Source organism: Pan troglodytes, chromosome 15 (genome assembly GCF_028858775.2).
Source record: "Pan troglodytes isolate AG18354 chromosome 15, NHGRI_mPanTro3-v2.0_pri, whole genome shotgun sequence".
Lineage (NCBI taxonomy): Eukaryota > Metazoa > Chordata > Mammalia > Primates > Hominidae > Pan > Pan troglodytes.
The window spans coordinates 65,628,979-65,655,519 of record NC_072413.2 but is presented as its reverse complement, the minus strand read 5'-3'; the positions used below and the strand labels follow the sequence as shown (position 1 = coordinate 65,655,519).

At 43.8% G+C, this 26,541-nt stretch overlaps 2 protein-coding genes across 4 annotated transcripts in view; one reads left to right on the top strand and one right to left on the bottom strand.

Moving 5' to 3' along the window:
* Positions 1–440: 440 nt before the first annotated feature.
* On the top strand, positions 441–24,187 carry VTI1B (vesicle transport through interaction with t-SNAREs 1B). 2 transcript variants are annotated; one of them, NM_001252011.3, is given in 6 exon segments: positions 459–969; positions 12,841–12,899; positions 15,457–15,648; positions 18,784–18,957; positions 21,839–21,900; positions 23,858–24,187. In NM_001252011.3, coding segments are annotated over 6 exon segments (699 nt in total). In that variant the 5' UTR covers positions 459–854; the 3' UTR covers positions 23,955–24,187.
* The window catches only part of ARG2 (arginase 2), a 33,552-nt gene continuing 31,161 nt past the window's right edge, over positions 24,151–26,541 (bottom strand). For both annotated transcript variants that reach the window (XM_510020.7, XM_054666043.2), the window contains exon 8: positions 24,151–24,621. In XM_510020.7, the coding sequence (XP_510020.4) occupies positions 24,416–24,621 (206 nt within the window). In that variant the 3' untranslated portion in view covers positions 24,151–24,415. The remainder of the gene's footprint in view (positions 24,622–26,541) is intronic.

Here is a 26,541-nt window from a genome sequence, read left to right as displayed (position 1 = left end):
TCTGGTAGAGCTCTCGCTATTGTGCCCAGGCTGGTCTCGAACTACTGGGTTCAAGCAATCCTCCCACCTCGGCCTCCCAAAGTACTGGGATTACAGGCGCGAGCCACTCGCCCGGCCGGGTTCCACTTCTGAAAGCTTGGGGAGCCGCTGGGCCTTCCAAGAAAAGTGCTCCACCTCCCGACGGCAGGCAGAGCCCCTGGCCCGGCTATCTTTCCACGGCCGAAAGCTAACAGTCAAGACGCGAAACGAGGAATTCGGGTCAGGGTGGCAAAGCAAAGCGCGATGGCAGTGAGGACGACGTCTAGACGCAAACATACATCAAATCGGGCCGAAGCCCGCTGTCGCCGCGCGGGCTGAACCTGGCACCCGGAGCAACGCGCGACCCCGGGACGAGACGCTCTCGTCCGAGCCAAACTACATCCCCCGGCGTGCACTGCAGCGCCCGCCCCTCGCCGGCCGGCGTGGCCCGGGAGGAAGGCGGCCGAGCTGCCAGTCCCGCAGGTCCCCTAGGCCCCTTTCGCTGCGGCCTTTCCCCAACCCGGACACGGCACTTCTCGGGTTCTGCGACTGCCGCTCGCCCCGGCGCGGCACCGCTCCCTCAGGAGTCGCCTAGGCCGCGCAGTCTCCCGACTTCTCGTCAGGCTTTCGCGCCGGCGCTCCAGCAATCACTGGCTGGAGAAGGTGGGCGTTCCGGCTCGAGAGGACCCTGCCGCGGCCCCGGAAGAGCCTCGTCCTGGGCGGCGGTGGTGCGGCGGTCGCCGTTATGGCCACTGGGCTGGGCGGCTGACCGCCGGGCTAGGAAAGGGCCCAGGGCCCCGAATCTCGGTGGCCGCTGCTCCAGCGCGGCCTGCGCCATGGCCTCCTCCGCCGCCTCCTCGGAGCATTTCGAGAAGCTGCACGAGATCTTCCGCGGCCTCCATGAAGACCTACAAGGGGTGCCCGAGCGGCTGCTGGGGACGGCGGGGACCGGTGAGGCGGGGGTGGGCCACGCCGTGGGGAGCGCAACCCTGCGCGCTTTGGAAGGAAGATTCCCCCACCTTCCTCCCAGACCCGGGCCCGCGTCTCCTCCCTCCGCGTCCTCAGACACGCCCCCTAGGGCTGGCTTGTCCCAGCCCCAGGTCTCCCTGCTGCCACTGAGAGTAAATTGGACCTCGGGATTCAGTTCCCTGGGATTCTTCTATGGCCTTCCACATTTTCTCATCTTTTTTCACTGTGGCAAATAGAGCAGAGGGGCTTTTGCATCTGCGGTCCTGTAATGTAGAGTGGGTTTCTTTCATAGCTGTTTTTGTTTGTTTTATGCATTTAAAAGCACTAGTCTCAAGACAGGTCTAGTTTTCACCAGACTGACAGAGGATCCGTAGCACAGAAAAAGGGTTAAAAACCCAAAGGAGTCATAATTTGGGGGTGTTGGTAAATACCAGTTATTGGAGGGTAGAGAGCTGGCCTTTAAAACCTGATTGTGGCATTTAGATGTGGTCTTGTTTTGAACGTTTTTACAGCTGAGACTGTTTACTACCCCTTAATTTCATGATTCAGGTTGCTACAAGTTCTGTCTGGAGGAGCTAGAGTTTTCCGGCCCTAAATCCATAGGAAAAGCTGCTATAGTTCTTGGCCTCCGGATATATAGAATTTGATGGCAAGGACAAAACTTTGTTTTATTGCTTTTATTTAAGAGTCAGAGCTTGGGTGTTTGCTCAACGAATTACTCAAGGTCATAGGAATTGAATGACTGGTGAGAGTGAAATTCATGTATTTAATATATATTTATTGTGAGGCTGCTGTGTGCTAGGTGCTGGTGAATTGTGAGGCACCGTTCTAGGTGCTGGTGAATATTGCAAATTACAGTGAAAAAGATACGAACATCCCCATTCTAGTGGGTAGGTGATAAACAATATATAACTATTAAGAGGCAGTGTTAAAGAATACAGGAAAGTAAATCAGAGTAAAAGAATAGGGGATGGGACTTCAGTTTTATTTTATTATTATTATTATTATTTTTTTTTGAGACAGGGTCTCACTCTGTCACCCAGGCTGGAGTGCAGTGGCACGGTCTCGGCTCACTGCAACCTCCACTTCCCAGATTGAAGCAATTCTTCTGCCTCAGCCTCTGGAGTAATGGGGATTACAGTTGCGCCACCACCCCTAGCTAATTTTTTTTGTATTTTTAGTAGAGACAGGGTTTTGCCATGTTGGCCAGGCTGATCTCTAACTCCTGACCTCAAGTGATCCGCCTTCTTTGGGACTTCAGTTTTAAATAGGGCGGTTGTGAAAGTCCTCTCTGAGGAGATGGCGTTTGAACAGAGACTTAAATGAAGTGAGGGAGTAAACCAGAAATCAGGGAGAAGTGAGTGTCAGAAGGAAGGAATAGCACTGCAAATGCCTTTAAGCAGAAATGAGCTTGGTGTGTTCAGCGAAGAGCAGGAAGTTCCATGTGTTTGGGATGGAGTGAGCAAAGGAGAGCGGTAAGCAGGGCCAGATCATGTAGGGCCTTGTGGACCATGGTGAAAGACTTGTGCCTTTTTCTAAATATGATGGGATGCAGTTAAAAGATATTGTGCAGAAGCATTGTGGGATCTGATTTATGTGATTGAAAAGTAGACTGCAGGCAGGGTACGGTGGCTCACACCTGTAATTCCAGCACTTGGGGAAGCCGAGGCGGGCGGATCACTTGAGGTCAGGAGTTCAAGACCAGCCTGGACAATATGGTGAAACCCCATCTCTACTAAAAATACAAAAATTAGCCGGGCATGGTGTCAGTTGCCTGTAGTCCCGGCTACTCAGGAGGCTGAGGCAGGAGAATTGCTTGAACCCAGGAGGCGGAGGTTGCAGTGAGCCGAGATCATGCCACTGAACTCCAGCCTGGGCAACAGATCAAGACTCTGTATCAAAAAAAAAAAAAAGAAAAGAAAAGAAAAAAAAGTAGACTGCAGGCCAGGCATGGTGGCTCACACCTGTAATCCCAGCACTTGGGGAAGCTGAGGCAGGAGTATTGCTGTGTTGAACGATTTTGAGACCAGCCTGGGCAACATGGTGAAACCTCATCTCTACAAAAAATAAAAAAATTAGCCAGGCATGGTGGTGCATGCCTGTAGTCCCAGCTCCTGGGGAGGCTGAGGTGGGAGGATCACTTGGGCCCTGGAGCTGGAGGTTGCAGTGAGCCAAGATCGCACCACTGCACTCTAGCCTGGACCACAGAGCAAGACTCTCTCAAAAAAAAAAAAAAAAAAAAAATGTAGACTGCATTTTCAACCTGGCACTGAATTAATTTTTGCAATGCCTATTTCTATAAGTCTAAATAATGCAAAAGAACATTGCTTTGAAAAATAGAAAATTGAATTCATTATGACTATGGTTTGAATGTCCCCCTCTAAAACTTATGTTGACATTTATTTGCTATTTTAATCGCATTAAGAGGTGGGACCCATAAGAAATGATTAGACCATGAGGGCTCCATCCTCAGAGATTAGATTGTTATCCTGAGAGTGGCTTGGTTGTTGAGAGAGTGGGTTAGTTCAGCCCTCTCTTGCTTGCCTGCTCTCTTGATCTGTTGCCCTTCCATCTTCTGCCATGGGGTGACCCATGGGTAGCAAGAAGGCCCTTGAAAGAATCAGCCCTCTCAGCCTTGGGCTTCCCAGCCTCCAGAACTCTGAGAAATACATTTATTTTCTTTATAAATTACCCAGACTCAGCTATTCTGTTATAGCAACATAAAGCTAAGATAGTTACATTCACCTTTGTTGTCTACCCAGCCTTTTTCTCCATCCTGCAAAGAGGACAATCAGAAATATGTGAATTTCTTTTCTTTTTTCTTTCTTTCTTTCTTTTTTTTTTTTTTTTTTTTTGAGATAGAGTCTTGCTCTGTCGCCCAGGCTGGAGTGCAGTGGTACAATCTCAGCTCACTGCAACCTCCACCTCCTGGGTTCAAGTGATTCTCATGCCTCAGCCTTCCGAGTAGCTGGGATTACAGGCGCGTGCTACCACACCCAGCTAATTTTTGTATTTTTAGTAGACACGGGGTTTCACCATGTTGGCCAGGCTGGTCTCAAAACTCCTGACCTCAAGTGATCTGCCAACCACGGCCTCCCAAAGTGCTAGGATTACAGGTGTGAGCCACTGCGCCCAACCACAAAATACTCTAAGTTGCTGGTAACAGACATAGTTGTTTAATGGATAAGTAAAGAAAATATATACATATCCCTAGAATTATAATAAGTCCAACAACTTTACCTCTTATTCAGTACCTCATTCACACTGCTCAATAAATGTTTGTTGAATAAATTGAATTTATCTAAGCAAACACATGGTGCCTCATCTCTGAATCCTCTTTTTCTAGTTCAGAGACCACATCATAAAGTTTTCAGAGCGTTAATGCCCATCATGAATTATTAGGCACAGCATAATGTACATAATACAGTCCTTGCATGTAGCTTATGCTCTGTAATTGAATTCAGTCATTTTTCAATAAACACTGAGAATTATTATGTATCAGCCACTGTCTGGGCTCTGAGGACTTCCAGAGTTCTTACCTTAAAAAGAAACAAACGGCCGGGCACGGTGGCTCATGCTGGTAATCCCATCACTTTGGGAGGCCTAGGCGGGCGGATCACAAGGTCACGGATGGAGACCATCCTGGTCAACATGGTGAAACCCCATCTCTACTCAAAATACAAAAATTAGCTGGGTGTGGTGGCATGTGCCTGTAGTCCCAGCTACTCAGGAGGCTGAGGCAGGAGAATCGATTAAACCCAGGAGGCAGAGATTGCAGGCGACAGAGCGAGACTCTATCTCAGAAAAAAAAAAAGGTAACAAACCTTACAACCAAGTGTGTGATTAATCCTAAAATAAAGTTCTCTGAGACCATAAAAAGGGCTGGACTTGAGCATGGGGAAGAGGGGGAAGCTTCAAAAAACTTCAAACTGAATATAAGGGATTGAGTGGGAGTTTGCTAGATGGGAAATGCGAAGAGGCAACACAGGAGTAAAACATGGAATACTCCCAACTCTGGAGCTTAGAATGTATGTGGGAAAGTAGTAGTAGAGGGGCAGGTGAAACAGCCAGATTGTGAGGGGATCTCAGTATCACATTGAGACATTTGGACTTGATATGGAAAGTCAGTAAAGGACGTAAAGCAGTTGATTGATGTGGATTTTCTTTTAGAAGGAGGGCATTAATGGCTAGACAGGACAAGAGAGAGCACAAGAATCTGGGTACAGGGGACTGTGTTAAGAGCCTTTTGGGCAGTCACCTTGCTAACGGGAATTTGTTTGACACAGGTTCTCACTCCTGTCTCCCGTCATCCAGGCTGGAGTGCAGTGGCACCATCACTGCTCACTGCAGCCTTGGCTTCCCGGGCTCAGGTGATCCTCCCACCTCAGCCTCCCGAGTAGCTGGGACCACAGGTGCATGGCACCAGGCCTGGCTAATTTTTTGTATTTTTAGTAAGGGTCTCCCATGTTATCCAGGCTGTTCTCGAATTCCTGGGCTTAAGTGATCCACCCACCTCAGCCTCTTAAAGTGCTGGGGTTACAGGGGTGAGCTACAGTTCCCGGCCCAAGAGTTGGTTTTGAGGCAGAAATTAACCAGCCTCAATGGATATGAGGAGTGAGGGAGAAAGGTTCCAGGGTGTCTGCATTTTTTCACTTGGTCAACTGGGTGAATGATGAACTTAAGTAAGAAACATAAGAGGAGAAGCAAAGTTTGGGTTGTGGATGAGAATATCAAAGGTACCTGTAGAACAGAGATCATGACATAATATATGTCCATTCTAGCCTTACAAAATGTTTCTTCTTCTGCCATTAAAAATAACATATGGGGGCCAGGTGTGGTGGCTCATGCCTGTAATCCCAACATTTTGGGAGGCTGAGGCAGGAGGATTGCATGAGGCCAAGAGTTGGAGACCAGCCTTGGCAACATGGTGAGACCTATCTCTACAAAAAAAAAAAAGCTGAGTAGTGTGGTGCTGCTCACCTGTAATCCCAGCTGCTCAGGAGGCTGAGGCAGGAGGATCACTTGAGTCTAGCAGTTTGAAGTTTTAGTGAGCTGTCATCACATCATTGCACTCCAGCCTGGGTGACAGAGCAAGACTCCGTCTCAAAAAAAAAAAATTATGAAGACGTATGTGAATTGAGAGGCCATATAGTATAATATTTAACAGCAAGAATTCAAGAGCCAGATTGCCTGAGTTTAAATTCACCTTCTGGTAGCAGTGTGACCTTGGACAGGTTACTTTAACCCAATTAGTTTTTCCTGCAAAATGGGGATAAATCATAGTATCTACTTCACAGGGTTTTTGTGAGGAGTAAATGAGTTAATATATGTAAAGTCCTTAGAATACTGCCTGATAATAGAGCTACTAGCCATTTTATTTAAATGAAAATTAAGAATACCAGCCCTGTATACAAGTATTCTTACCTTTTTTTTTCCAGAGTACTTATTTTCTGACATATTAGACACTTTCCACATTTATGATATTTACAGTATATTGTTTGTCTTCCTTTCACTAGGACAGTGGTTTCATTGTGGTCCATGAACCAGCTGCATCAGCATCATTTGGGAACTTGTTAGAAATGCAAATTCTCAGGCCCCACCCCAGACCTATTGAATCAGAAAGTTTTAACAAGCAGTGTGTTTTCACAGCCCTCCAGGGGGTTTCTGATGAAGGCTAAGTGTGAAAGCCACTGAGCTAGAATATAAGCTCAATGTTGTCTTTTTTTCACTGTGTTTCCTAAGTACCAGAACGGTGCCTAGCACAGACTAGGTGCTTCATAGATACCTATTGGATGATGGAATGTGTGAATTGTTGGAAAGAAAATATTGATATATGATTGTGATTTATTTCTATTCTGTTGTCCACATTTTCATTACTTTAAAAATGGGTATATTCCACCTATTAAAACAACAAAAACTGTATTTCTCCAAAGTACAGTCTCCATTCACTTTCTGCCTTTGAATGATACTAGAGACAATGTGTCCTGTTTTAGGAAGTTTTTGTGTAACTGTCCATTACCACTTACAATAATTATTAATCCATTTAATATTTCATTAAATACCTATGGCCATAATTTCTACTCTTGGTTTTACAACCTCTGAAGAGGTCTCTCCAATTACCTCAGAGTACTATAATGTGCTATAATTTCTTAATCTAATCAATATGTTAAATGCCTGTGGTCATGATTTCTAGTTTTGGTTTCGTCATACCTGAAGACATCTCTCCATATGTCTTAACGTGTATCATAAAAATATTGAAAGTTTTCCATTTTAAATCATTTAGATCAGTATGTATAACACAAGACCCTATTATTTTCAGAGCCAGAAAAAATAGTCACTATGGAGTACTATAATCAGCTGGCCGATAAACACCAATTACTTACAGACTGTAGAATTTTAACTATTCTAACTCCTCATTTTTTTTTGTTTGTTTGTTTTTTGTTTTTTGAGATGGAGTGTCGCTCTTTCACCCAGGCTGGAGTGCAGTGGCGCGATCTCGGCTCACTGCAACTTCCGCCTCCCGGGTTCACGCCATTCTTCTGCCTCAGCCTCCCGAGTAGCTGGGACTACAGGCGCCCACCACCACGCCGGGCTAAGTTTTTGTATTTTTAGTAGAGACGGGGTTTCACTGTGTCAGCCAGGATGGTCTCGATCTCCTGACCTCGTGATCCGCCCGCCTCGGCCTCCCAAAGTGCAGGGATTACAGGCGTGAGCCACCGCGCCTGGCCTGTAACTCCTCATATTTTCTACTGAATTTGGTTTTTGCTCTTAGGTTCTTCCTAAGTATTTACTTTCAGAAACAATGGTGGTTTCTATTTATTGAGCCCTTATTATATTTGGCACTTGCTAAGTGAATGTTATGTGTATTATTTCTTTTAACCCTTTCAAACAACCCTTACGAGGTCAGTAGTCTTATAGTCCCTATTTGCAGATGAGGAAACAGGTTGGTTGAGAGGGATCTCTGTTGCTTTTAACTCTTGTATGGTGTGGGATCTAGTCAACTGTCACGGTATACAAATAAAGGGTGTAAGTCCTCCATTTTGCCACAGTGAGGCACCAAAAGCAAAGTAACCACATATTTATGAGCTGGTGAAACTGAAGTTATTTCCACAACTTTAAAGGGCCAAGATTAGGCATTCTTGGGCTGGAAATTCAAATCCCCATAAGGAAGAGAGGCTGCCCACCTTGGTCAAACATTAAGGTAGGCTTTCTGTAGTGCTGTTTTTCAGAGCTGTCTGTTTCCATTTTACTCCATGTCAGCATCCACCCAGTTTCCCAAAGGAGACAGAGTTGGTCCCAGAGAGTCCCTCACATGTGACTGATTTGGGCAGGCTTGTGGGGTGGGGGATAGTGGTATTTGAAGTGGTTCATTCTTGTTCATGGTGCCCATTCTCCCCAGGATGCCACCTTGCTGTTTGTAGTTGATTGTAGCATCAATTCTAACTCCCTAAAAAGAGGAAGAGGTTTTTTGTTTTTTCAACAGATTTTACCAGTTGTTAAAGGCTATACTCTGGGAGCACAAAAATGCCCCTCAGTTGTATACAGTATACAGTTGTTTAATGTACAGAAAAGCCTTGGACTGGGAGTCAGCACACTTGCATTCCAGAACTAGTGCTGCCATACATTTGCTGTTCCAATGACTGTGGGGCAGGCACTCAGTTTCTCCAGGGTCTAGTGTCCTCAGTGGTAAAGGCAGGAGGTTAGACTAGATGATCGCTGAGGTACATCCTAGCTCTAGCATTCATTGGTTTCATAATTCTGAGCCTAAAGAATTTTTAAAAAGCTGCTATTGATCCCTCTCAGTTGGGTAGAGATCAGTCTCTTGAATTATCTGCCTCCCTGGCTTTATCATCACAAGAAATGATTTCAAAGGTTTCTGTTTTGTTTTGTTTTAAATCTTAGAAGTCCAGAAAGGATCTCATAAATGTAGTGAAGTTCTGTAAAAGTATGTTGTTATAGAGCACTTATAAGAGGAAATGTGTTTTATGAAATCAGGTAGGAAATGGAATATTCTAGCACACAGAAGTTAGTGAAAGGAGAGAGGTTCTGTGGTCTTCCTCTCCCCCTTTCATTTATGTAGTTACATTCCTGGAATCATTCTAGAATTTGCCTCTTGAGAATGCGGATTTTCATACCCATTAACAAAGGAAGAATAAAGGAGGAGAATTTATGACTAAACACAGTTGTAGAAAAGTCTAGGAAAGGAAGGAGCTAGGAAGGGAATGTACATATGTGTACAGTACTGCTTCTTACTGTCTGGCTTGGATCAGGAGTGAGCATGCCTGAGTTTGGAGATGTGCTGACTCAGAGCAGTGATGATGCTCAGCACTTTTGGGACAGCTTATTACAAAATAATACAATACTGCTCCATGGAAGTAGCCGTTTTTGGCTGTCGGTATTATTTCAGTACTGGTAGCTAAGAACACATCCCCCTCAGGAACAGTAATAGCTGCCTTGGTGCTCATTTCAGTTACATCATAGATGGTCAAGAGTCATACCGTTTGCCATGGTGAACCTTCCTCTACTTTTTTTTAAACAACAAACAGCCATGGGTTTTGTGAGTGGTATGGAGCAAATTGTCTGAAGTATCTTGTGTATATTAAGGGGGTGTCACACAACAATGAATGAGACATAGTAAAGGGTGTGTTGTCATTTGCCCTTTCAGGCAGTAGCCACATCTAAGGAGGTTTATAGTTGTAGGATCTATGGCACAGTAAAAATGACAAAATAAATTTCCATGTTTCAGAGGAACTTGGTCTCAAGTTGAGATTATAGAATATACGCATCCAAAATGATTTATGGTCACTTAAAAAGTAGGATACAAGGACAGGTGTGGTGGCTCACACCTGTAGTCTCAACACTTTGGTAGGCTGAGGTCGAGGATTGCCTGAGCCCAGGAGTCAAGACCAGCTTAGGCAACATAGTGAGGCCCCATCTCTACCAAAAAAAAAATTAGCTGTGTGTGGTAACCTGCACCTGTAGTCTCAGTTACTTGGGAGGATGAGGCAGGAGAATTGCTTGAGCAGGTGGGAGGATTGCTTCAGCCTGGGAGGTCGAGGCTGCAGTGAGCCGTAATCATGCCACTTCACTCCAGCCTGAGTGAGACTGTCTCAAAAAAAAAAAAAAAAGATATAACTGACATTAGATGCTGTTGTGATTAACAAAATGTAAATCCATATAAAGCATTACAGTGACATTACATCTTATGTAGGATTGGGTTCAAAAGTCAGGGCTTGGCTGGGTGCACTAGCTCACACCTGTTATCCCAGCACTTTGGGAGGCCGAGATGGGTGGACCACGCAAGGCCAGCCTGGCCAACATGGTTAAACCCCCTCTCTACCAAAAAATAGAAAAATTAGCTGGTTGTGGTGGCGCACTCCTGTAATCCCACCACTCAGGAGGCTGAGGCATGAGAATCACTTGAACCCGGGAGTTGGAGTTTGCAGTGAGCTGAGATGACGCCACAGCACTCCAGCCTGGGCAACAGAGTGAGACACAGTCTCAAAAAAAGCCAGGTCTTAAGATGAAAATCAGAGCAGACAAATCATCTAAGAAAATCTCAGGACAGCAACTGAATACCCACATGCCATTTCTCCATAAGCCCGGCTCATCTGTTCTCTTTTGCAGTGGAAAGGCTGAGGTGGATGGATCACTTGAGGTCAGGAGTTTGAGACCAGACTGGCCAACATGGCAAAACCCTGTCTTTACTAAAAATGTAAAAAAATTAGCCGGGCATGGTGGTGGGTGCCTGTAACCCCAGCTGCTCGGGAGGCTGAGGCAAGAGAATCGCTTGAACCTGGGAGGCAGAGGTTGCAGTGAACCGAGACCGAGCCACTGCACTCCAGCCTGGGAGACAAAGCAAGACTCTGTCTCAAGAAAAAAAAAAAAATTGCTCTTTAGTTGGTGGAAGTGCTGCTGGCTTGTGTTTAGGAGTCACATTGAAAAATACATAGCTTTAAAAGGCCATATCCCCATACGTGCAACAGCATAGATGAACCTTGACTTTGTGCTAAGTGAAATAAGCTAAACACAAAGGACAAATATTGTATGATTCCACTTAATGGTGTACCTGGAGTAGTGAAATTCATAGAATGGGGAGGTATTTGATAGGTGTGGAATTTCAGTTTGAGATGATAAACAAGTTCTGGAGAACAGTTAGTGGTGATGGCTCCACAACGGTGTGAATGTGCCTAGCCACTAAGCTATACCCTCACAAATGGTCAAAATGGTAAATTTTATATTACATGTATTTTGCCAGCCTAGGTGACCAGTGAGACTCCGTCTTGAAACAAACAAACAAACATTGTAAATGATGGTAACTTTGTGGTGATAAGTAGATTATGTGTAGATTTCCAGGGAGAACAGTCATTTGGATGTATAAATTTTTTTTAAAAATCAAGCTCCTCTTAAAAGGAGCTAATTTTTGCTTGTTAGATATGAGGGAATGACCTACTTCCTCATTTTGTAGTCAATGAAGGAGGATGTGAGGTCCCAAAGAAATGAAGGAAATTATCTAAGTTTACATGCTGAGGCAGGCCCGAACCTGGCACCAGAACCTCACCCCGCTGACTAACCAGAAAAGGTGCTTGTATGCCTTTCCCCCATACAAATGTTTACCAGGTGACAGCATTCTGGTACCACCTTCATAATTTTTGCCATCCGCAAGTATCATTATTACTGTCACTTACATTTTATTTATTTATTTATTTATTTTGAAATGGAGTCTCCCTCTGTCGCCCAGGCTGGAGTGCAGTGGCACAATCTCGGCTCACTGCAAGCTCCGCCTCCTGGGTTCACACCATTCTTCTGCCTCAGCCTCCCGAGTAGCTGGGAATGCAGGCGCCCGCCACCACGCCAGGCTAATTTTTTGTATTTTTTAGTGGAGACGGGGTTTCACCGTGTTAGGCAGGATGGTCTCGATCTCCTGACCTCATGATCCGCCCGCCTCGGCCTCCCAAATTGCTGGGGTTACAGGCGTGAGCCACCGTGCCCAGCCTTGTCACTTACATTTTCTTTATGTCAACTTATTTCATGTAAAATACATTTATTTAAAACAATGTTATTTAAAAATGAAACTTGCTATCATATTTTAGATGGAAAACCTGTAGTATAAACTATCAGAAAATACAATTAAGACAATACTGTTTTAGTTAGATGTTTGTTTTGAAGCTGAAGCCTGTTCTATTTTTGTTCAAAGGGGAGATTAGTAATTTTTAGGTATTAAAGATACACTCAACCAAAGGGACAGAATGGGAAAGGCTGAAAGGGGAATAAATAACGTTCTCATCGTTCAAGTCATTGCCGGTGCCACACCCAGAGAAAAACAAGCACCACACCAGACAGCCTCTCAGCAAGCCGAGTAGGTGGAATTTTTATTTTGCAGAAAAGTAGTGTACGAGTTAACATAGAAGTGGTTCACTGTGGGAGTGGTGAGGGGTTTCAGAGAGTCACTATTGGTAAACATTCTTTTTTTTTTTTTTTTTTTTGAGACAGAGTCTCGCTCTATTGCCCAGGCTGGAGTGCAATGGCGCGATCTCGGCTCATTGCCACCTCCACCTCCTGGGTTCAAGCATTTCTCTACCTCTGCCTCCCAAGTAGCTGAGATTACAGGTGCCTGCCACCACGCCCGGCTAATTTTTGTATCGTTAGTAGAGATGGGGTTTCACCAGGTTGGCCAGGGTGGTCTTGAACTCCTGACCTTGTGATCCACCTGCCTTGGCCTCCCAAAGTGCTGGGATTACAGGCATGAGCCACCAGGCCCTGCCATAGGAAGCTTATTCGAAGCAGAGGGAATGGCCTTTACAAATGTGTGGAAACAGTAATAAGCATTTGAAACTTATCTATCTTTTCTAGAAGAAAAGAAGAAATTGATCAGGGATTTTGATGAAAAGCAACAGGAAGCAAATGAAACGGTGAGAACAAGGAGCAAATTTTGTTTCTTCTACCTGGTGTTGGTCTTTTCCAGAAGTAATGCTATGAACTGATCACAAATTAACTGTTCCTGTCCATTGATCTTGATTTTGACTATTTCTTACTAAATGAAGCCAGTTGATGGGGATGGTTGTTGAGGGGGTTTGGCAAACAAATGGGTGAAGCCTGAAGATGCTCCTGAAATATGACTCTTTGGTAATATATTGCTGATGTGAGTAGTAAGGGCATTCTCATACTTTTACCCAAGCAGTCTTTTAAAATCTATTGTTTTTTTTTTGTTGTTGTTGTTGTTTGTTTTGAGACGGAGTCTCGCTCTGTTGCCCAGGCTGGAGTGCAGTGGCACAGTCTCGGCTCACTGCAAGCTCCACCTCCCGGGTTCACACCATTCTCCTGCCTCAGCCTCCCAAGTAGCTGGGAATACAGGTGGGCGCCACCACACCTGGCTGTTTTTTTGTATTTTCAGTAGAGATGGGGTTTCACCATGTTAGCCAGGATGGTCTCGATCTCCTGACCTCATGATCTGCCCGCCTCGGCCTCCCAAAGTACAGGGATTACAAGGCATGAGCCACCGTGCCTGGCCTAAAATCTGTTTTTAAGAGCTGGCCATTAAGATAGGTTACTGGTCAGTGCGGTGGCTCATGCTTGCAATCCCAACACTTTGAGATGCCAAGGTGGGAGGATCACTTGAGGCCAGAAGTTCAAGACCAGCATGGGCGACATAGGGAGACCCCCATCTCTACCAAACAAAAAAAAATTACCGAGGTTTGGTGGTGCATGCCTCTGGACCCAGCTACTCAGGAGGCTGAGGTGGGAGATCACTTCAGCCTGGGAGGTCAAGCATGTGGTTAGCCACAGTTGCACCACTGCACTCCAGTCTGGGTGACAGAGTGAGACCTGCCTCAAAAAAAAAAAAAAAAAAAAGGTTACTGTTCTTTGTTAAACCTACTGTCACAGAAAATGTAGTTTAGAGGTAATTCTAACCATGTCCCTTTCTGTCTTAAGAGACAACATAGGAGCTGGAGTTGGTACCTCAGGCAAGACATGCATGAGTCTCAGTTGGTACCCAAAGTTTGTCAGAAGTTGGTTCCGTTTACTGAACAGTTTAACAACTGCTTCTCTTCACCTGTGGCTTTTCTTTAAAAAAAAAAAAAAAACTTTTTTTTTTTTTTTTTTTTTTTGCTCTAGCCCTATAGAAGCAAGAGTCCTTTGACTCCATCTCATCATACTCTAGCTTCAGCAAACTCATTAAGATTGGGGCCAAAATTCTGGTTGCTACTAGTACTCCGCAGAAATAGTTGGCCCTGTATTTGCTACCCGAGAGCAGATGGAGAAAAAATTCTCTTTTGGCCAGCAAACTTCCTTCTTGCTTGTTGAAGATCAGTGTTTCAATTTCCCACTTATCCCAATGAAGTTCTGAGAAGGAAGCACATCTGCATCCTTTTCTCTGTTTTGCATCTGTTTTAAGAAAGACCAGGCCACTAGACTGTGGGAACTATCTTCTTCCTAATGGGAGTACTGGGAGCTTTTCTTAATACCTGTGTACAGCTGGGCATATCCGTGATACCTGTTTGTAGCCATTCTCCTGTTTCAGTTAATACCTTGGTAGCATTTTTAAAATCTTCTAGCTGCTACTGATTTGTTTGATGCTCAGATACTTGTTTTCTCCAAACTCAGGAAAAGTAATAATCCTATGCTGCCCATTCCAGGCAGATGAAAATAATTTAGGGCCTCTTGTGGATGTGTCCAGGTGTTACATTTTACTTACCCCAGAAAAATGGAAGTCTGATTCCCCTAAAGCAGACTGCTCTGGGTAGGCCCCTGTTCTCTCTGACATGGAGACAAACTTAATTGATTTTCAGAAAGAGGAGCAGGAGAAGGGAAGAACCCTGATGCCAGACCCCTATCATTTTTAGTACAGTAGACTTCAAAGCACTTCTTGATGGCAATGTTCAATCATACCAGGCTAAAAACTTGGTATATTGAAGAGAGCTGAGAGAATTTGAAGATTTTGAATCCTGACTCCTTTTCTGTTTAATTTTTTATATATATATAGAGATGAGGTCTTGCTATGTTGCCCAGGCTGTGCTCAAGTGATCCTCCTGCCTCGGCTTCCCAAAGTGCCAGGATTACAGGTTTGAGCCACTGTGCCTGGCCCGGACTCCTCCTTTTTGTGCGATCTTCAGAGGTTTCTTTAAGTCTTATATATGAAATGGAGCATTTCCTACCTTATTGATTTGTTGTGAGGATTAAATGGAGAATGTGTATAAAAGTGTTTAGTAAGCTATAAAGTACTTCTGTTTTTCCATTCATTCATTCAGTTCATATACTTTGAATGCCTGCTCTGTGCTTGCTGGGCACTGTGCAAGGCATTCAGAATGAGGGGAACATGCCAGACGTGGTCCCTGCCTCATGGAGCATATGGTTATTTACTTGGTGTAGTCCAAATAAATAAGTAGTTTGATTAGTCCAAACTAGGCATATTTCCAAATGAGTGAGGGAAGAACCAGGCTATCTGCTCACTACTTTCTGCCTTCCCAGCTGGCAGAGATGGAGGAGGAGCTACGTTATGCACCCCTGTCTTTCCGAAACCCCATGATGTCTAAGCTTCGAAACTACCGGAAGGACCTTGCTAAACTCCATCGGGAGGTGAGAAGCACACCTTTGACAGCCACACCTGGAGGCCGAGGAGACATGAAATATGGCATATATGCTGTAGAGAATGAGCATATGGTAAGTTTTAGCTGTTTTTTTTTTTTTTTTTTTTCCTTTAAGGGCCTGTGGTACAAAAATTAACTATATTGTTGGGGTATTTCATGTTATCAGTGTATACTAGACTCTTGTTTCATTTTTTTCACCCTTATCCTCTTTTCTGCATCCAGTTCCTGTTACCCCTTGGTATCTGCTCTATTTAAGGCAGGCCTTTCGAACTATATGCATATTTAGATTTCTTTTTATCCTTAATATAATACAGTCTTATAATAAAAAAAAAAACAGTGCTTTGTATGTAGTAGAATGTAAATGTTACCTATTCTTATTATCTGGATTCTGACTCATTGATCTAATTTCTTTTCTCCTTGATCTTTTTTATTCTCTCATATAAATTTTAGAATCACTTTCTCAGGTATGCCTGGAAAATTCAGTTAGGTTTCTAATTTATCAGAATATTGTTACAAAATCAATCCAAGCTTTCCTTTACCTTAATGTCAAGATGGCCCAGCAACTGAGATACAGTAGCCAATGCAGGGCGCTTCTCGAGAAGGAGCTTTTTATCATTTTATTCTGTGGTAATAGAAAGTGAGCAAGACTCCCTCTCTAGCTTTCAGGATTCTGATTTATAAAATTGGACTAATTGAACATCTGTATTCTGAAACCATCTAGAGCAGCTAGATCGTTAAAGGAATAAAACGTCTGAAAGATTAAATGTGCTGTATTTGGTCTGTCTTCCACAAACACAACACAAAGTAGAAATTCTCTGGCAAGTAGCATGGCAGAGAAATGGAAAGGGGCCCACCAGTGCAGACTGAAAGGCTCATACTACAATTTTAAACAAATCCTGTTTCACGATGCATCCTGATTATAGTTTAAGAGATATTCAGGATGATATTGGCTTGACATTGCTGATGCCAAAACTAGATCCCTTGAGAATGAAGTACTTAAAATTTTCAAATGGATGCACGAGGGATTATCACAGATTAGAAGCTGACAGAAGATCACTTGTAAAGGGAGACTGGAAAAAGGCAGGCAGGTGGAGCTGGTTAAAGTGGGAGTTGTAAAAGTGACTTTAGTCATGTTGCCAAAGTTGGGGAGGAAGTCCAAACAATTTTGCTTTAAAATTATGAGTTTCAGAAATTATTATTATTATTTTTTGAGACGGAGTCTCGCTCTGTCACCCAGGCTGGAGTGCAGTGGCACAATCTCGGCTCACTGCAAGCTCCACCTCCCGGGTTCACTCCATTCTCCTGCCTCAGCCTCCCAAGTAGCTGGGACTACAGGCGCCCACCACCACACCCGGCTAATTTTTTTTTGTACTTTTAGTAGAGACAGGGTTTCACCGTGTTAGCCAGGATGGTCTCCATCTCCTGACCTCGTGATCCACCCGTCTTGGCCTCCCAAAGTGCTGGGATTACAGGCATGAGCCACCACGCCTGGCGAGTTTCAGAAATTATTAAAACATAATTTAGGTATCCATACCTTCAGAAAAATTATTGTTCCAAATCTGTCTGAAGTTCATTTATGTGATCTGATCTTTTCTTGGTCATTTTTTAGCCTACTCAGTTGAAAATCTGCATCTTTTATTTTGAAAACCTTTTTCCTTCTTCCTTTGCGCTAACCTAACTGGTTTTATTTGAACCTCATTCAGTGGTTTCCTCGTCTACTGGTCTGTATGCCATTTATTAAGTGAAAATGCTACAGAGCGCCAGGCACAGTGGCTTACGCCTGTAATCCCAGCACTTTGGGAGGCTGAGGCTGGTGGATCACCTGAGGTCAGGAGTTCGAGACCAGTCTGGCCAACATGGTGAAACCCTGTCTCTACTAAAAATACAAAAATTAGCTGGGCGTGGTGGCGGGTGCCTGTAATCCCAGTTACTTGGGAGGCTGAGGCAGCAGAATTGCTTGTGCCCGGGAGGCAGAGGCTGCAGTGAGCTGAGATCTTGCCACTGCACTCCAGCCCGGGCGACAGAGCGAGACTCTGTCTCAAAAAAAAAGAAAGAAAATGCTTCTTGCTACTTCTGTTCTGGGAGCCAATCTTTTGGCTCCTTGATGGTCCTACTGCCAGTGGTCACTTGCTCTGTACTAGGCCTCTGTGAGCTGGGTCCCTTTTGATTTTGTGTGTGTGTGTGTGTGTGTGTGCGCGCGTGCGCGCGCGCATGCTTTGAACAGCTAAGAACTTGGAGCTGCCTCCGTTTCTGTCAGTGGTTGTTAATTCTGGCCTGACAAGGCTACTTTTTTCTTCCTGCTGTCTGTATTTAGGATTACAGGTGGAGTAAAACTTCGGTGGGGATTTAGAAAATTAGGGAAGTTGAGAAATTAGGGCAGGTGGGGAAGCTTGCTCAAGCCCCAGATACTAATTTCCCTGAGACCAAATCACCCCCAGTGTGGCAGGCTCAAGGTTTTTTGTTTGACCTTAGGTGAAGTTCTTTTTGGGGCTCACCAAGAGGGTAACCACATATGTTTTTTCCAGAATGTGGTATGTCTCAGACTTTTACATGCTTTCTTTAGATGCTGAAAAAGAAGAATGTAGTCATCTAGGCAGTACCACCTTGAACCTGCCTGATCTCAGAAGCCAAGTGAGTCAGGCCAGGTTAGTACTTGGATGGGAGACCACCTGGAAATACCAGGTGCTGGAGGCTTAAAATGAAGAACAGAATAGCTTATTCATGGTCTGTCAATCCTCAGTACCAGTCTAGTGGGAATCTTCAGTGAATTAACCTTTTTCTAGGGCTGCAGAGTTTAGTTGGTTTGCTCATAGCACTATCAAAGTTACAGGCTATATGCATTATCAGGTAGCTCCCACATCTGGGCTGCCACCTTTCAGAAGTTGATAGTCCAGGAAGCACATGGACCAGTTCAGATTCATTACAAACACAGGGAAAGTGCTCCAGTATTTTTAATCCATCTTTCCTTGCCTCGCGTAAGTGTAAAAGGCAGTGGAGTGGGGGTATTGTGATCCTATTGATTGGATTTCAGGTCCTGCTTTAGTCTGTGACCTTGAAAAGAATCATTAGCTTCTTTGGTTCTGTCTTAAAAGGAATGAAAATTATTGCTCACTATATCCCTTCTAACATGGGGAAGGTGATGAGGAATATGCTGGCAATGAATTTATAATGGAAAAAGTCTAACATTTCTCTTCCATACTTCTTTCAGAATCGGCTACAGTCTCAAAGGGCAATGCTTCTGCAGGGCACTGAAAGCCTGAACCGGGCCACCCAAAGTATTGAACGTTCTCATCGGATTGCCACAGAGACTGACCAGATTGGCTCAGAAATCATAGAAGAGCTGGGGGAACAACGAGACCAGTTAGAACGTACCAAGAGTAGAGTAAGTCTGGGCAGACAGGGAAAGGGGCAAGTATGGGGTAATTAGGGGGCCACTGCACCTGGAAACCATACTAAGGCCAAAAGCTACAGCAGTTCTGTATTCAGGGAATAGTCTTTTTTAAGTTCTTATGCTTTTCTCAATTTTTATTTATTAATTTTTTTTTTTTTTTTTTGAGATAGAGTCTCACTGTGTCACCCAGGCTGGAGTGCAGTGGCGTGATCTCTACTTGCTGCAACCTCCGCATCCTGGGTTCAAGCGATTCTCTTGCCTCAGCCTCCTGAGTAGCTGGGATTACAGGCATGCGCCACCATGCCTAGCTAATGTTTGTATTTTTAGTAGAGATGGGGTTTCGCCATGTTGGCCAGGCTGGTCTCGAACTCCTAACTTCAGGTGATCCACCTGCTCCGGCCTCCCAAAGTGCTAGGATTATAGGCGTGAGCCACTGTGCCCGGCCGCTTTGCTCAATTTTTAGTTTGCTTGGCTGAGAGATGTCCCATAGAAGCAATTTTACCCCTAAGATTTAGACATCACTGGAAATTTTTGCTTCAGTGAGGAGAAAAAAAGATGGAAGAACCTGATTTCTACACTTACAAGATTACAGAAATTAATAAGGATAAAGTGGCTGCATTCTCTCTTTGGCAAGAGAAATAATATGTCAAAAGGCATTTAAGGATTCAAAGCTTCCAATCTGAGATTTTAATTTCTCACACATCTAATAGGGTATTCTGCTATTCTTACGAAAACATCATCTGCTTATACCCTGTCATTTAGAGCCAAGGCTGTTTTCCAGATTTCATAAAATAGTACCACAGTTTATAGATTTATAAATTATGCTTCAATCCTGGACTATAACCCTTTACTGTTATGTAAGTAAAAGTAAAAAAAAAAAAAAAGTAATAGGGAAAAAAATGTCTAAGGATTATCCAGTAAGGTAAGCTGGATCATTGTGGAAAGAAAACAAATATTTAAACCAAATGATGACTGTATCAGGGATCTCTAGTCTACTGTCACTCTGAGAGCCTCAGAAAAATAACTCATTTATTTTTTCCTTTCCATAAATCAGTTAACCTACATAGGAATTTTTCAGTTTTTTAGAGACAGGGTCTTGCTCTGTCACCCAGGCTGGAGTGCAGCAGTGCAATTTTAACTTACTGTAGCTTCAAACTCCTGGGCTCAAGTGATCCTCATGTGTAGCTGCGATACAGGCATGTGCTACTGTGCCTGGCTAATTGTTTTAATTTTTTGTAAAAACGGGGTCTCATTATGTTGCCAAAGTTGCTCTCGAACTCCTGAGCTCAAGCAATCGTTCCACCTTGGCCTCCCAAAGCGCTAGGATTACAGGCATGAGCCACTGTGCCCAGCTGGAATTTTTTTTTTTTTTTTTTGAGATGGAGTCTTGCTCTGTCGCCCAGGCTGGAGTGCAGTGGCGCAATCTCGGCTCGCTGCAAGCTCCGCCTCCCAGGTTCATGCCATTCTCCTGCCTCAGCCTCCCGAGTAGCTGGGACTACAGGCGTCTGCCACCACACCCGGCTAATTTTTCGTATTTTTAGTAGAGACGGGGTTTCACCATTTTAGCAAGGATGGTCTCGATCTCTTAACCTCATGATCCGCCTGCCTCAGCCTCCCAAAGTGCTAGAATTACAGGCGTGAGCCACTGCGCCCGGGCAAAATTTTTTAATTAGTACAGTTTACCAATGGAATGCTGTATTCTTAATAGCAGAAGGCAAATCAATTTGAAAAACATACTGTGGCCAAGATTTGGACAGGAAAATACTAGCTCAGTGTGAAGATTTGAGTAGATTTTCTTAATAGCTACAGTTCTCCATTAAGTCAGAGTAATGCCCTGCCCTCTTCAGTGAAAATTCACAATAAAGTACTACATTCAAGACAAGCTATGGAGAATGTAACTTGCTTACAGATTGTGTGGGTTTTGGTTTTTGAACATACCAGGTAGATTGGTTGAATTTAAAAGCCAAGGAGGCCGGGCTTACACCTGTAATTTTAGCACTTTGGGAGGCTGAGGTGGGAGGATGGCTTAAGCCTAGGAGTTTGAAACCAGCCTGGGCAACATAGCGAGACCTCATCTCTACTAAAAATCAAAAAAAGGAGCAGGGTGTGGTGGCGTGCACCTGTGATCCCAGCTACTTGGGGACATGTGGGGTTATTGCTTGAGCCTGGGAGGTCGAGGCTGCAGTGAGCTGCGATTGCAGCACTGCACTCCAGCCTGAGTGACGGAGTGAGACCCTGTTTCAAATAAATAAAAGCCAAGGAACGAGCTGAGAGGTCAGCTTACCAAGGCCACTGGGGAATGGGAACAGATGGCAAGTAGCCATCTGCTGGAGGTGAAATATCCTCCAGCTGTCCAGATTAGTAGCAAGCAGTTGAAAGTTCCACGGAGGTTAATTCTTTTCACAGTTCAATGTAACTGTCTCTTAAGAGGGTAAAGAAAAAAGATAACCAGATCCCAAAAGCAGAAACAGACCAGCCTACAAAAACAAATGCCAACTCAAGAGGCTGTCCTGGAATGTGGCTGATAAAATTCAAATCTTAAGTTGCTCTACAGTCACTGGCTGGCCAGTCTGCTGGCTACACTTGAAGCCTTCCCTTTTGGAGTAGCCACGGTAGAAGATTAGCTCAGTCTCAGGAGTCCATCCCCAGCAGCAACCTAGGAAGATGATTCTTAAGCCTACTTGATGAGTACTAAAATATCTTGTCCTTTCCAGGTTCTTCTACTTACACTCAAAGACCATCATTTAAATTGGCTTGATTTCTTGGAATTTTTCAATATATATCCCTTAATGCCTACTGTTAATCTAGGGATATTCAATTGTACAGAGTATACTTTTTAAAGAGGGAAATAATCACTATTTTCTCTTTTCAGCTGGTAAACACAAGTGAAAACTTGAGCAAAAGTCGGAAGATTCTCCGTTCAATGTCCAGAAAGTAAGTTTTATTAAAGTCATGAAATTTCTCTTAACTCAGTGGCTTTCAACCAAAAAGCTTAAAATAGTGACTTACAAAGGTCCTCATAAAGCACCTCAGCAGTTGACGCATAGTCCCTGTATACTCAGTACCACCCAGCAGACCAGAATAAATACGCTAAGGAATATGGTCTTGGATAATTAAATAACTCAGGATAAAATCATTTGTTAAAAGTATATACTGCTTTGACTTGGAGCAGTGAAAAATTTCTCCACTGAAAGGACATTTAATCACAGCTGATGTTCTTTAGAGAAGGCAACACATGGGAATAACAGCTTCCTATTCCTTGAAATATATTTATATAATCTCAGCCCCGTGCGGTGGCTCATGCCTGTAATCCCAGCACCTTGGGAGGCTGAAGCGGGCAGATCACAAGGTCAGGAGTTCAAGACCAGTCTGGCTCAAATGGTGAAACCCGTCACTACTAAAAATACAAAAAAATTAGCCAGGCGTAGTGGCGGGCACTGTAATCCCAGCTACTCAGGAGGCTGAGACAGAGAATTGCTTGAACCTGGGGGGTGGAGGTTGCAGTGAGCCGAGATGGCACCACTGCACTCTAGCCTGGGGGACAAAGCGAGACTCCGTCTCAAAAAAAAAGAAATATATTTGTAAAATCTTGATTAGAAAGTAGTTTTCACTTGCATAGTACTTGCTTTTGGCTCTGCTTGCCCTTCATGGGAGTCAGCTCCTTTTCTGGAAGTTCTGTCTTGTAGGGAAGAAGTAGACTTTTAAAAATAAAACCCTTGTGGAGTTGTCAGGGTTCGTGGGCAGTAACTGAGTCAAGATGCTGCAGAATCTGCTGGCACTGTCAGGTTGCCCAGAGGACCATGAGCATTGCCTCATGCAGGCATTTTGAAAATAAAGGTCCAGAAAACACAAGCTGTTTCAGGAGAAGAATGGAATTCCAGTGCATCTAAAGGGTGGTAGAGCTGATGACCTCCTGTATAGAGCCACCATGGTTCTCAGTTAGTGAAACAGCATATGCCATGCATCAGCTGGCTTTGGTTTCATTTCCCAAGAAACGGGATTGACTTCAGTCATCACAGCAGTGACTTGATTCAGTTTCATTCAGCTCTGTATGGACTCCTAGTCCATAGAGAATAAATAAGTCCTTCTTTGAAGATCAATATTTGAATTGTACTAACTGCCACCAATACAGTAGTCTTTACCAAAAATAAAAAACAAAATCCTTGAGTGCTAACAGCAACAAATCCAGGGCAGAAATATTGCCACTGAGGTTGAAGTTGGGGGTAAGAGGGTATTGTACGTGACCTTGGGCACAGGTGGCCTAGCATGAAACAAAACTACAACCCACTCATGGAACTAGCAGGAGGGGTGGGATTTTCCTACAGTGATAAATTCCTTGTGGAATAGGGAGAAACCTAGAGTGAACATGAGAACCAGAGGTTGGCTTCTTTATGTAAACAACAGATAGTAAAATTTTTAAGCTCCTATACTACCTTTATAACATATCCATTTGGGTTGATAGGAGAGCAAAGGGAAAAATAGGGCAGAGGGAAGAAGTTTACAAGGGATTGAAAGGTATTACCCAGGCTTCTAGTTACTTATCCTAGGGCAGGACCCATCCTGAGCTGGATGTATATTTGATTACTTTTTCTAGCTAACCCTTCTTTCTAGAAAAGCTATTTTTAAAGGAAGTAACTACTATTTGAACAACATTTCAGAATCCATTTTTATGCTTTGGTTTTTATTGTCTCAGGTTAACATTTCTGTGAGGTAGACAGTGTTATCCCTAAGTGACAGCTAAAGAACCTTATGAGTACTTCCTGCTAAGTGGCTGTGTGATCAAACATACAGCCTCAGAGTATCCAGCCGTGGTCCCAGGTCTAACCCCAAAATGTTTAGAAGGAAGGTTATCCAAACTTCTGACTACTCCCCACTTTGCTTCTCTTTGTAGAGTGACAACCAACAAGCTGCTGCTTTCCATTATCATCTTACTGGAGCTCGCCATCCTGGGAGGCCTGGTTTACTACAAATTCTTTCGCAGCCATTGAACTTCTATAGGGAAGGGTTTGTGGACCAGAACTTTGACCTTGTGAATGCATGATGTTAGGGATGTGGATAGAATAAGCATATTGCTGCTGTGGGCTGACAGTTCAAGGATGCACTGTATAGCCAGACTGTGGGAGGAGGGAGGAAAGATGGAAAACCACTTAAATGTGAAGGAACAGCAACAAGACCAGTATGATATACCAAGGTAATAAATGCTGTTTATAACTTCTTTAAATTTACATAGTACTGTAGCATATTAATACCCTGTGAACTGCAAAAAACCAAATACATTTACAGTAGTATTGGTCACCAAAATAGAGGGGAAACTTTACAATTGTGAGAATGTATAAATGTTCTCATTAAGGCAGTATTGACCCAGACAACCATTTAGTATCCATCTATCCCCTCAATGCCTCATAATTCTGGAATGCCTGTTGTGAAACATGTCAGTGCACAGTGTCTCCTAAATTCTCACACGTGCTTGATTTTCTGATTCATCTGGTGAACTGGGAGTAGGAAGTTGGTCATAGACAATATGCCCTCCTTCTCTTGTCTGACCAAAGCTTGAAGCAATCACATCTACTGCCAGGTTAGCTGTAGTCTTCGCCTCTTCCTCTGAGGTGGCCAACTGAGGATTGACTTCAACAAGATCCAGTGCTGATAGCAACCCTGGAAGAACAAAGTGTAACAAAACCTCAGATTCCCTTGCTGCTACTCTCAGTGAGGGTCATCCCACTGGGACAGGGAGAACAAGCCAAAGTAAAAACAAGAGTCCATTTTATAGTAGAAAATACCTATTTTTAGGAAGCCCCTTGCACCTCATCCTCTTGGCCATGAATTTAAGTTAAAACACTGTTATGCTATAGTAGATTAAAAGAAACCTTTTAAGATAATGAAATAAACCATCCCTGTTCAACTAACATAACAGGCATAATTGTCAGGCGTTCTGGAAAAGGAAAAGGCTTGGTGTTGGGTGGGGGAGGTTTTCATCCTGCTTGTTGGCAAAATGTATGCCATCTCCAGTATGACTAGGAACCTTCCAGATGCCTGCCTGGAAATGAATCAAGTATGAAGGCAGAGGAAATCTGCCACTTTCACTAGCCAAACTGCATTCCCACTTTTGAACTCTAATGCGTTATCTGTATCTGTTAGAGCACCACACCATATGCCCTGAAATGTAGTTATTACTGCAAACTTCATTCTCACCCCTGCAGGCCTGAGCTCTGGAGGCAGGTTCCACATCTAACACATCTTTTTGTCTCCCAGCAGACTGACCCAGTATCTTGTACTTGATCAAGAGAAAATTCAGCCATATGTTAATTATTTTATCTGGACTTCAGTTACCTTCTGTTAAGGTTTGAGAACTTGTGTCAAAGTTCTCGGTAGTGTTCCTTTGGCCTGGAGCAAGTGGAAGGGAAGCTTAAACCAGAAGAACCTATCCAGACCTGCTACCATGCTCACCCCTCTAAATGCCTCACTTCTCTGTAGAATTTAACTTTTTAGTTGGTTATTCTGGATGAAGGGTGATCTGAACAAGCTAGTATTCAGGAATACAAGTATCTAAGAATATTTAGGGTGGCCATAAAGTCTAGAAACACAGGCAAATGTACCTAATGGTTTATTGATATTACACTATAGTACATGATGTGCTCAATGCCATCATGTCCGTTCAGCATCTTCCCTTATTAGCAATGCATAGTTGAGTGTACAGTGCCAAACTGCAACCAACAGGTGTATTACTGTAGCATTTCCATCATTTCCTGCACATGGACCTGTGTTCCTGATTTGTCTCTGATTTCCACTGACTAAACCTGCACCTTTAGCATATCCCAGAAGTGGTAATCAAAGTTTGCACTATTAGAAATATATACATGACTTATGTTTCCAGACTATTGCCACCCTATAAATTAATTTAAGCAAACTGCTTTATGTATCTAGTTGACAGCATTATAACAGTGCAGTGGCACAATCATGGCTCACTGCAGCCTCAACCTCCCAAGTAGTTGGGACACCTGGCTAATTATTTTTTGTAGAAACGGGGGTCACACTATGTTGCCCACACTGGTCTTGAACCCCTGGGGTCAAGTAATCCTCTTGCCTTGGCCTCCCAGAGTACTGGGATTATAGGTATGAACCACTGTGTCTAGCCCCATGAGTGTCTTTTGGAGTAAAATATTGTAGCATAGGAACAAAGAGACAAGCCATGCCATATATAAGTGCTAGAGGTTATTAACCCCTGCTCTAAGTGGTGTTTTTAGGAAGCAAAGCAGAGAATTGAACTCCCAAGTTCTCTGGCCAATAACCTAAGGACCACTGGCAACATCTAAGATTGCAGATCTGAGAATTAGACGAGTACTGCCTGCCTTTTTGTACTGCCTAAGGTTCTGGCAGGCTGTGGCGCTAAGGAGACCATTTCTCAATGTGAGTTTCTATCCCAGCTAGTCAAGGGTTCTCTATAGCCCTGAACCTTTCAATCTGGGGTCTCTATCTATACCCTAGTTCCATCAGATGGTTACTGAAGCAGTATGATTTGGTAGTTCTTTAAATTTTGGAATGAAAGGTCATTTGAAGTAGCTTTAAAACCAGAAG

Excerpts from the sequence above, each read along its gene's own strand:
- VTI1B (XM_009427961.5), top strand. The coding sequence starts at position 919 with ATGAAGACCTACAAGGGGTGCCCGAGCGGCTGCTGGGGACGGCGGGGA. Across the intron at positions 15,649-18,783 it reads CTGTAGAGAATGAGCATATG|AATCGGCTACAGTCTCAAAG; the intron begins GTAAGTTTTAGC and ends TACTTCTTTCAG. Across the intron at positions 21,901-23,857 it reads CTCCGTTCAATGTCCAGAAA|AGTGACAACCAACAAGCTGC; the intron begins GTAAGTTTTATT and ends TTCTCTTTGTAG.